This window comes from Physeter macrocephalus, chromosome 17 (genome assembly GCF_002837175.3).
Source record: "Physeter macrocephalus isolate SW-GA chromosome 17, ASM283717v5, whole genome shotgun sequence".
NCBI lineage: Eukaryota > Metazoa > Chordata > Mammalia > Artiodactyla > Physeteridae > Physeter > Physeter macrocephalus.
The window spans coordinates 7,611,800-7,622,669 of record NC_041230.1 but is presented as its reverse complement, the minus strand read 5'-3'; the positions used below and the strand labels follow the sequence as shown (position 1 = coordinate 7,622,669).

At 39.5% G+C, this 10,870-nt stretch overlaps 1 protein-coding gene across 1 annotated transcript in view; it reads left to right on the top strand.

The window, feature by feature from the left end:
- Positions 1–10,484, top strand: part of LOC129391344 (zinc finger protein 568-like) — a 32,113-nt gene extending 21,629 nt beyond the window's left edge. The window contains exon 6 of the mRNA XM_055079251.1: positions 5,392–10,484. Within this exon, the coding sequence (XP_054935226.1) occupies positions 5,392–6,827 (1,436 nt within the window). The 3' untranslated portion in view covers positions 6,828–10,484. The remainder of the gene's footprint in view (positions 1–5,391) is intronic.
- Positions 10,485–10,870: the final 386 nt, after the last annotated feature.

The window sequence follows — 10,870 nt, the reverse complement described above, 5'->3', positions numbered from 1 at the left end:
GAAGGAAGATAGGAAGAACGAAAGGAAGAAAGAAGATAAAATAAAGTAGGATAAAATAAAGTTATTAAAATAAAAAATAATTATTAAGAAGAAAAATTTTTTTAAGTAAAAAAAAAACATAAAAAACAAAAAAAAACAGGACAGTCAGAACCCTAGGACACATGGTGAAATCAAAGCTATACAGACAAAATCTCACACAGAAGCAGATACATACACACTCACAAAAAGAGAAAAAGTGGAAAAAATTAATATATCTTGCTCCCAAAGTCCACCTCCTCAACTTGGGATGATTCACTTTCTATTCAGGTATTCCACAGATGCAGGGCACTTCAAGTTGATTGTGGAGCTTTAATCCGCTGCTTCTGAGGCTGCTGGGAGAGACCTCCCCGTCTCCTCTTTGTTCGCACAGCTCCTGGGGTTCAGCTTTGGACTTGGCCCCGCCTCTCTGCATAGGTCACCCGAGGGCGTCTACTCTTCGCTCAGACAGGACAGGGTTAAAGGAGCAGCTGATTCGGGGGCTCTGGCACAGGCCGGGGGAGGGAGGGGCACGGATGCGGGGCGAGCCTGCGGTGGCAGAGGCCAGTGTGACGCTGCACCAGCCTGAGGCACGCCGCACGTTCTCCCGGGGAAGCTGTTCCTGGATCCCGGGACCCTGGCAGTGGCGGGCTGCACAGGCTCCCGGGAGGGGAGGTGTGGAGAGTGACCTGTGCTCGCACACAGGCCTTTTGGTGGCGGCAGCAGCAACCCCAGTGTCCCACACCCGTCTCTGGTGTCTGCGCCAACAGCCGTGGCTCGCACCCGTTTCTGGAGCTCCTTTATGCGGTGTGCTTAATAATTTGATTGTGGAGCTTTAATCTGCTGCTTCTGAGGCTGCTGGGAGAGACCTCCCCCTCTCCTCTTTGTTCACACAGCTCCTGGGGTTCAGCTTTGGACTTGGCCCCGCCTCTGCGCATAGGTCGTCCGAGGGCGTCTACTCTTCGCTCAGACAGGACAGGGTTAAAGGAGCAGCTGATTCGGGGGCTCTGGCACAGGCCGGGGGAGGGAGGGGCACGGATGCGGGGCGAGCCTGCGGTGGCAGAGGCCAGTGTGACGCTGCACCAGCCTGAGGCACGCCGCACGTTCTCCCGGGGAAGCTGTTCCTGGATCCCGGGACCCTGGCAGTGGCGGGCTGCACAGGCTCCCGGGAGGGGGTGAGCAGACAAGCCTCTCGGGCTGGTGAGTGCCGGTCGGCACCAATCCTCTGTGCGGGAATCTCTCCGCTTTGCCCTCTGCACCCTGTTGCTGCTCTCTCCTCCGCGGCTCCAAAGCTTCCCCCCTCCGCCACCCGCAGTCTCCGCCCACAAAGGGGCTTCTAGTGTGTGGAAACCTTTCCTCCTTCACAGCTCCCTCCCACTGGTGCAGGTCCCGTCCCTATTCTTTTGTCTCTGTTTATTCTTTTTTCTTTTGCCCTACCCAGGTACGTGGGGAGTTTCTTGCCTTTTGGAAGGTCTGAGGTCTTCTGCCAGCGTTCAATGGGTGTTCTATAGGAGCAGTTCCACGTGTAGATGTATTTCTGATGTATCTGTGAGGAGGAAGGTGATATCCACGTCTTACTCTTCCGCCATCTTCTCTCCATCTCCTCTTTCCTCTTGAGTTAGTTTTGGTAGTTATCTTTCTAAGAATTTGTCCATTTCATCTAAGTGATCTAATTTGTTGCATATAGTTGTTCATAGTATTCCCTTGAAATCCTTTTAATTTCTGTAATGTTGGTAGTAATATCCCCACTTTCATTCCTGGTATTATGAATCTCCTTTTTTCCTTGGTCATTCTAGCTAAAGTTTGTCAGTTTGTTGATCTTTTCAAAGAACCAACTAATATTTATGTTAGTTTTCTCTATTTTTTTTTCTATTTTGTTTATCTTCCCTCTTTATTTCCTTCCTTCTGGTATCTTTGGGTTTAGTTTGCTCTTCTTTTTCTAGTTCCTTAGGTGTATAAGTTAGATTGTGGATTTGAGATCTTTTGTGGTTTTAATATAGGCAATTAAAGCTGTACATTTCCCTTTAAGACCTGTTTTAACCATATCCCATGAGTTTTGATATGTTGAGTTTTCATTTCATTCAAACTGAAAAGTATTTTCTAATTTCTCTTGTAATTTCTTCTTTGATTCATTGGTTTTTTTAAGAGTATGTTGTTTTCTGTTTCCTTGACCTGGCAAGTCCACCTATCTATTATTGAAAGTAGAACATTAAAGTCTTCAATTTGTTGAATTGCCACTTTTTCCCTTTAATTCTGTAGGTTTTTGCTTCCGTGTATTTTTGGGCTCTATTATTAGGTGCATATATACTTATAACTGTTACATAATTTCCTGATGGATTGACCTTATCTTTATATAGTAATTATAAAATTAGAAAATTGTCATTATAAAATTATCAATTATAAAATTTCCTTTGTCTCTAGTTATAATTTTTGTCTTAAAGTCTGCTGTCTGATAATAGTAGTTATTGAAGCTCACTTTTTAAATTGAAGTATAGTTGATTTACAATGTTGTGTTAATTTCTACTGTACAGCAAAGTGATTCAGTTATACATATATATACATATTCTTTTTCATATTCTTTCCATTATGGTTTATCACAGGATATTGAATATAGTTCCCTGTGCTGTACAATAGGACCTTGTTGTTTATCCATTCTCTGTATAATAAGTTTGCATCTGCTAATCCCAAACTCCCAATCCATCCCTCCCCACACCCACCCCCTTTGGCAGCCACAAGTCTGTTCTGTATGTCTGTGAGTCTGCTTCATATATAAGTTCATTTGTGTCATATTTTAGATTCCACATATAAGTGATACATCTGACATATATCTTTCTCTTTCTGACTTACTTCATTTAGTATGATAATGTCTAGGCCCATCCATGTTGCTGCAACAATATGGATGGACATTATTTCATTCTTTTTTTATGGCTGAGTAGTAGTCCATTGTATATGTACCACATCTTCTTTACCCATTCCTCTGTCAATGGACATTTAGGTTGCTTCCATGTCTTGGCTATTGTAAATAGTGCTTCAGTAAACATTGGGGTGCATGTATCTTTTCAAAGTATTGTTTTCTCCAGATATATGCCCAGGAGATGATGGCCTTTTTGATGATGGCCATTCTGACCAGGATGAGGTAGTACCTCATTGTAGTTTTGATTTGCATTTCTCTAATAATTAACAATGTTGAACATCTTTTCCTGTACTTGTTGGCCATCTGTATGTCTATTTAGGTCTTCTGCCTATTTTTTGATTGGGCTGTTACTGAGTAGGATTACATAGATTTTTATTGTTGTGTAAAACTCAATATTCTAGGACACTGGTGTAGGCACATGAACAGATTTGCTCTAATGGCACAGGCTTGCTTCTGCATTAACTGCCATATGCATCGGAAGTGATGTAGGGAGAGCATATTGAAGCTGGGAAGGAATCAGAGGCAGGAAGACACCTCTATCACCTGTTAAATAATTAGAAGCATGCAGTGATAAGTGAATCTCAAGTCACTCTCCTAATCTCATTATCTTTAGCTTATTTCTCTTTATTTCTATCTGAATACGCTTAATCTACTGATTAGTTTATTTAACATTAATTGAACTGTATGCTGAGGTTGGTTATATCACGGAGCATACAATAAGTATTATGTTAGTTCTAGGCCGCTTAGGGAGAAATTATACCAGTAGATAAACTGATGAACAAATATGTAATTCCAGAACTGAGAAAAAGATCGAGGGCAAAGAACAGGATACATGACAGAAAATTAAGATATTTAGAATGAGAGAAACTGGCCATGGAGAGATCCTGGAGCACAAAACATTCATGGAAGATGAAACATTTCCTGAAAGGGTCTAAGATGAGAAAGTAATTGACATGATATGGGAGTCAAATGGATGCCAGTATAGTGAGCTCATGGTGAGTCAAGGTGAGAGCACCTCAAAATGAAGGTGAATAGGGAAGCAGGGGCCAGATACTATAGAATTTTGCAGGTGTGGTAGGGAATTTTGTATTTTTTTTTAAGTGCAGTGGGAAAGGCACTGTATTTAAACAGTGAGTGCCACACTCTGAGTTGCCTCAATCAGTGAGGGAGATTAAAAAAATACGAATGGCCATTCATTCACCAAACAGTCATTGAGTATTTACTCTGTATAGGTACAGTGAAGGGTGAGCAGACAATACAGAAATAAACAAGTTAAAATATAATCTGTTGAGTTTAGAGGTGAAGTATACTAATGTCTGCAAGATGGATTGATGGGTGGAGGGGTAGACAGATGTGTGAAAATGCAAGTAGAGCCAAATGTTTATTGTAGAATCTAGCTAGTGGGAATATGGGTGTTCCCTGATTCTTTTCATTTTTCTTTATGTTTGAAAGTTTTCATAATAATGTTGGAGAAGTAGATTAAATGACATGTGTACTGCAGAAAAATGCAGTAAGTAGAGTGATGAGCGTCCTGTTTTGTAAAGCATGGTCTCTTGGGGAATCCCCAGGTGGCCCAGTGGTTAGGACTTGGTGCTTTCATTGCCAGGGCCCGGGTTCAATCCCTGGTTGGGGAACTGAGATGCTGTGGGGCATGGCCAAAAAAAAAAAATAGTGGTCTCTTAAGTCAGCGTTTACATAGAGGTCAGAATGAAGTAATTGAATGAGCCATATTGATATCTTAGGGAAGATATTTGCAAGCAGAGATTCTGAAGGAGAGGTGTGCTTGGCAAGTTTGAACATCCAGTTGGTCAGGGAGCTGGAACAGAGTCAGCTAAGGAGAGGAGATAGCCAGTGAGGTTAGAATGAGGTAGTGCAGGACAAGTTCAGGGAAAGCCCTGTAGATCACAGGAGGATTTTGACTTTTACTCTGCATGAGAGGGAAATACAGTGGAGAATTTTAAGAATGGCATGATCTAGCTTATTTTAACAAGAACAGTCCAGCCACTGTGTTGGGTGTGGAATATAAGGAGGAAGTAGGGAGATACTCCAGGATAGTGTTTTGTTAATCTTGGTGAGGGATAGCTTTGGACAAGGTGATCACCACTAGAGATACTAGTAGAAGTAGTCAAAACCTGGATATATTTGAGGCTAGAGAGGAGAGGACTTGCTGTTAGATAATGTCCTACTCCTTTAGATTCTCATTTAGTTGGTTGGATCCTGGACATTATATTTTTAACAAGTTCCCCAGCTGATTCTGATTCTTACAAGAGGCGAAGAATCACTTCCTTCACAAGCTCCCCTCATTTTCTGTTCTTATTCTCCCCAACCCTTTTTTTCAAGTTACAATGCAGTGTTAAGAGCAGTTTACATTATTCACTATTTTTAGTTTGTCATTTCTACCTTAGAACTTTCCTTTCTCCTGCAACATGAAAATACCCACTATTTTCTTTGTTATCTTACAGACTGGGAGTCTAGAAGAGAAACCAAGATACTAAAGGAGGACAGTTATGAAGTTCAATCACTGCAACCAGAGATAACAAAAAGACTTACAAGCTCTACCCTTGAGTACACTAGGGTCAGAAGTAACAGAGAAATCAGGTGCCACTTGGAGAGGCTACAGGAAGGACGTTTCAGACAAGCCACAATAACCTCTGAAGAAAGATCCACTTCCATTCAGCGCACAGATCATAGAACACCTCAGACAACTCATACTGGAGCAAAATCCTGTGAATCCAAGGAATGTAAGACCTTCAGGTACCAGTCACACCATAGTCAACACGAAACAAGTCATAATAAGGAAAAAGACTCTAAATGTGGAGAATGTGGGAAAGCCTTTAATAGTAGGTTAGACTTGATTAAGCATCAGAGAATTCATGAAAGCAAAAAAAGTGATGAAAATAAGAAATGTGCCTTTATTCGTGACACTCAGATTACTAAATCTCAGAGCATTAATACTGCTGAGAAACCTCATAAATGTAAGGAATGTGGGAAAGCCTTTCATTCTAACTCGCAACTTAGTAAACATCAAAGGATTCATATAGGTGAGAAACCCTATAAGTGTACAGAGTGTGGAAAGGCATTTCCATCTACCTCACAACTTAATTTACATCAGAGAATTCATACTGATGCAAAATACTATGAATGTAAGGAGTGTGGGAAAGCCTTTACCCGTCCATCACACCTTCTTCGACATCAGAGAATCCATACTGGTGAGAAACCCTATAAGTGTAAGGAATGTGGGAAAGCTTTTCGTTATGACACACAACTTAGTCTTCATCAGATAATTCATACTGGTGAAAGACGCTATGAATGTAAGGAATGTGGGAAGGTCTATAGTTGTGCCTCACAACTGAATCTACATCAAAGAATTCATACTGGTGAGAAACCTCATAAATGTAAGGAATGTGGGAAAGCTTTTATCTCTGATTCACATCTTGTCCGACATCAGAGTGTTCATACTGGTGAGAAACCATATAAATGTAAGCAATGTGGGAAGTCTTTTCGTCGTGGCTCAGAACTTACCAGACATCAGAGAGCTCACACGGGTGAGAAACCTTATAAATGTCAGGAATGTGAAATGGCCTTTACTTGTAGCACAGAACTTATCCGACATCAAAAAGTTCACACTGGTGAGAGACCCCATAAATGTAAGGAATGTGGGAAGGCTTTTATTCGAAGGTCAGAACTTACTCATCACAAGAGGAGTCATAGTGGTGAAAAACCCTATGAGTGTAAGGAATGTGGGAAGGCCTTTGGTCGTGGCTCAGAACTTAGTCGACACCAGAAGATTCATACTGGTGAGAAACCCTATGAATGTAAGGAATGTGGGAAAGCCTTTATTCGTGGCTCACACCTTAGTCAACATCAAAGAATTCACACAGGACAGAGGAGTGAATGAAGACATGTGGGAAGCTCGGAATTTAATTGACACCTGGAAATTCATACTAGTAAAACACAAACAAGAACCCCTGTAATTGTAAGGAATGTGGGAAAGCATTTAAGGATAACAACTTAATATCAGAGTTCATACTGTAGATGTGAGGCAGTCCAGAATTTGATATTTGTTACTGATAAAAAACCTTATAAATGTTATGAATTGGGAGGGGTGTATTTGTGTTTCAGAATTTATTAGACATCAGAGTTCAGTCAATTGGTGAAAAAGTGAAAAACTCCATGAATATAAGGAAAGAGGGAAGGCTTATTAGGAAAGCAGTGTTAGAGACATTAATCATTCTAACTTTTCTCAACATCAAGGGTCATTAGCCCTTATGCGAAATCAGGAGTCATAATATAAATAGTTTTTTCTCAACATCAAGGGTCATTAGCCCTTATGTGAAATCAGGAGTCATAATATAAATATTTCTATGGAGCACCAATTTGCTTTAGCTAACTAATTATTCATCTGATAATTCATACTAGAGGAAGGCTACATTGTTAAAAATGCAGCAGATTCTTCCATTCCATTCAACTCGTTAAATGTTTGCAAGCTCATTCTCTAAAATTAATCTGAACTGAATCAGAGTGGGAAAGGATTTAACCAATATTTAGTGTTTACTTGGCTTCACCATTATTACTTATTTCTTATAGGGCTAATGACTTAACCAGATTCTCTCATTTATCAATTAGTAATATTAACACCATATTTCTTAGTAGCATTGTGTACATTGTATCCCTTAGAATAGTGTCTGGCTCATATTGAAAGTGTGTTAAATAAGAGGGGCTTTATTCTTAATTTTGTTTTCCTAATTGTATGTTAGAGATCATATGAGAGGAAGGCCTTATGTGTGCAGTGACTATATGAACATCTTACATCATCTTCCTTCATGGAATGTTAGATAATTCCTTCTGGAGAAAAATTTTAAAACTGAAGCTTTTCATAGGTTGCCTTTTTCCCCATTAGGGGATTCATAATGTAAAGAACCCCAGTAGAATAAAAGTGGGGTGCTGTGAGGTCAGAGGGAAGACTTAGATAATTTTTTTAAGACCTTCCAAAAAACAAGAGACATATGCCATGATCTCTGGCCTCTCTTTTAGTGAATTAGAAAATAAAGCCTCAGCCAAGATCCATTTCTCCACAAGGAAATTTAAGATACTTGTATAAATAATTTTTACATTAAAAAGGAAATCAAGGCAGGGCTTCCCTCATGGCTCAGTGGTTAAGAATCTGCCTGCCGATATAGGGGACACAGGTTTGTGCCCTGCTCTGGGAAGATCCCACATACCGCCAAGCAACTAAGCCCATGCGCCACAACTGAGCCTGCACTCTAGAGCCTGCAAGCCACAACTACTGAGCCTGAGTGCACCTAGAGCCCGTGGTCTGCAACAAGAGAAGCCACCCAGTGAGAAGCCCGGGCTCCGCAACAAAGAGTAGCCCCCGCTCGCCGCTTAGCCCGCGCACAGCAACAAAGACCCAACACAGCCAAAAATAAAAATAAATTAATTTTTTTAAAAAAGGAAATCAAGGCAAATTATCATTAGGCAGATTGTCATTCAAATGAATAACAGACAACTTCATGTTAAAATTTGTAGGACGCAAGCAAAGCTTTACACTGAGGGAATTTAACTTCTTTCAATATATGTAGAAAACAGAAAATTCAAGGCGAGGATTCATTCTCAATTCCTTATACTTAGTGCGCTGCCTATTCCTGGTAGGTTCCCAGTAAACATCTGTTGATCAGAGGAACGAGAGAGTGAATGACTAAGCATCCAACTCTAGTATGTTGAGGTGTTTTAACAAAATAAGTGCAAAGCCCCAAAAAACACCTTAAACTTTTTGAAGTGAAAAAGATTGCACCCTAGAAAGAAAAAACTCAAGCATCATAAGTGAGAAAGGATATGTAACTACAGAAATGAAGGAGATGAAGAAATAAGCCAATATTGTTGTGGCCGACACTGTTGGTTGCCTGTCCATTGGTATTAACCATTCTCCCTTTGCCAGGATTGCTTGCTGCCCACCTAAGTCTAAATGCCAGATGCTTTTGCCCTCCTAATTGCTTTGCAGCTGGGCATGTGTGTAACAGTCCCGGCCATAGAAGATCTAAGCAAAAAGTCTGCAGGTGAGCTTCAGTTAAATATTGTTTACTAACAAAATAGGAGGAAATGGGCTTCCTATATACAGGATGCATGTCTCTGTGTCCGTGTGATACCTGGAATTATGGCCATTTTGCAACCAGGGGAGGCAAGAAACTGAGATTGGCACAGGAATAACTTGTGTCTTTGACATTATTGAGATGATGAAGCAATTCAGAACTGCCCTGTGCCCAGACGGGTGTGAACTAAGAAATTCCGTGCCTATCTGTTATAAGTTTATATTCAACTTTATATATCTGAGTCCTGGAAAAAAATATTTTCCTATACATACACGTTTATTCCACTTTAGTAAGATGAGAAAATGTTTATATTCAGCTTTTTATAGTGTATGCGAAATTATAGAGAAAGCATTATTTTCTTAAACGTATATGTGTGTATATATATACAACTTTGATTTGTTAAGATGTAGGAAATGTCTGTTTGCATTCAGCATCTCACAGTATATGTTTATATGCAATTTTTTTTAGTATGTCTGAAATCCAGGAAAAGTAGTAGTTTCCTGAATATAGTAAGAACCAAGAAAAAACTAATTAAAGAGCTACACCATGTAATTCCTCTAGTACTAGAGTAACTTACAGATAAAATCTAAGTCTTTAAGATATAAAGAGTATCAACTATGAGGCTAACACAACCCCTATACCAAATTTGGAAAAGGACAGCATCCAGCTCAAATCAGCTATAAAAATAATCCATTGTACTCATGGTATATGAGTATTCCAATTAAAATAAAAGTCAAATCTAGCAGCCTATTAAAAGAAAACAGAGGGGTTGTTTTGTCTAGAATAAAATGGTTCATGACCTGATCTGTCAGATTGTAAAAAATGTGATGTATAAATGTAGTGTTTGCACGTTGAAAACTAGACACTAAAACAACTTATCTACTGAAAGTAGTAAGCTGTTAACAGCATATGCATATTCAACTGCTGTGAGGTCACTGCATTGTCCTCTTAATCACACCTCATGGGGTGTAGTCAGTCACAGCATTTGGAGTAATCACCATCCAGTGTATTCCACCTTTGCCCCACACTTTAGAAAAATATTACATACTAAGTTTAATGTAAACATGTATTATGTGACAGATTAAATCGATCATAGCTAAAAATCAACCCATTGGAGGACAATTTATAACAAAAATTTGAGCATTTTTTTTTAAAGAGGGAAATGATTACTAAATTTTATCTATACTTTCTCTACAATTTCTAACATTTTTTGAGTTATAATAAATGTTATAATGAATGTCAAGAAATGATTCTCTGTAGCCTGGGGGTTGCCAAGGGGGAGGGGGAGGGGAGAGGGTTGGATTGGGATTTTAGAATTAGCAGATGCAAACTGGTATATATAGAATGGATAACAGCAAGGTCCTACTGTATAGCACAGGGAACTATATTCAATATCCTGCAATAAACCATAATGGAAAATATTAAAAAATATGTATAACTGAGTCACTTTCCTGTACAGCAGTAATTAACACAACATTGTAATTGAACTATACTTCAATAAAAAATTTTAAAAAGAAATGATTCTGATTTTTTTGCCCATGTATACATATTTCTGTTTTCAAGATTTGAGAGTTCTATTCCAAATTTATGTAACATGTTTTGCCAAAAACGAGATATACTGCAAAGGTTTAAACAAAACCAAAAAAAGCTATCTGTACCTATTTTCTGAAGTGCCAACATCAGAAGCCTTTCATCCTTTTCTCCATACTCTCTCATACCCACATTGGAGCTTTATTTTCGTGATGGGGGTTATGGCTGGGAGCCGTGTAGTTTGAATGGGATTGTGCTGACACATTGAAGTATAGCCTCCTTTTCTCACTTGATAACATACCAGTGGACTTCCTTCCAATCA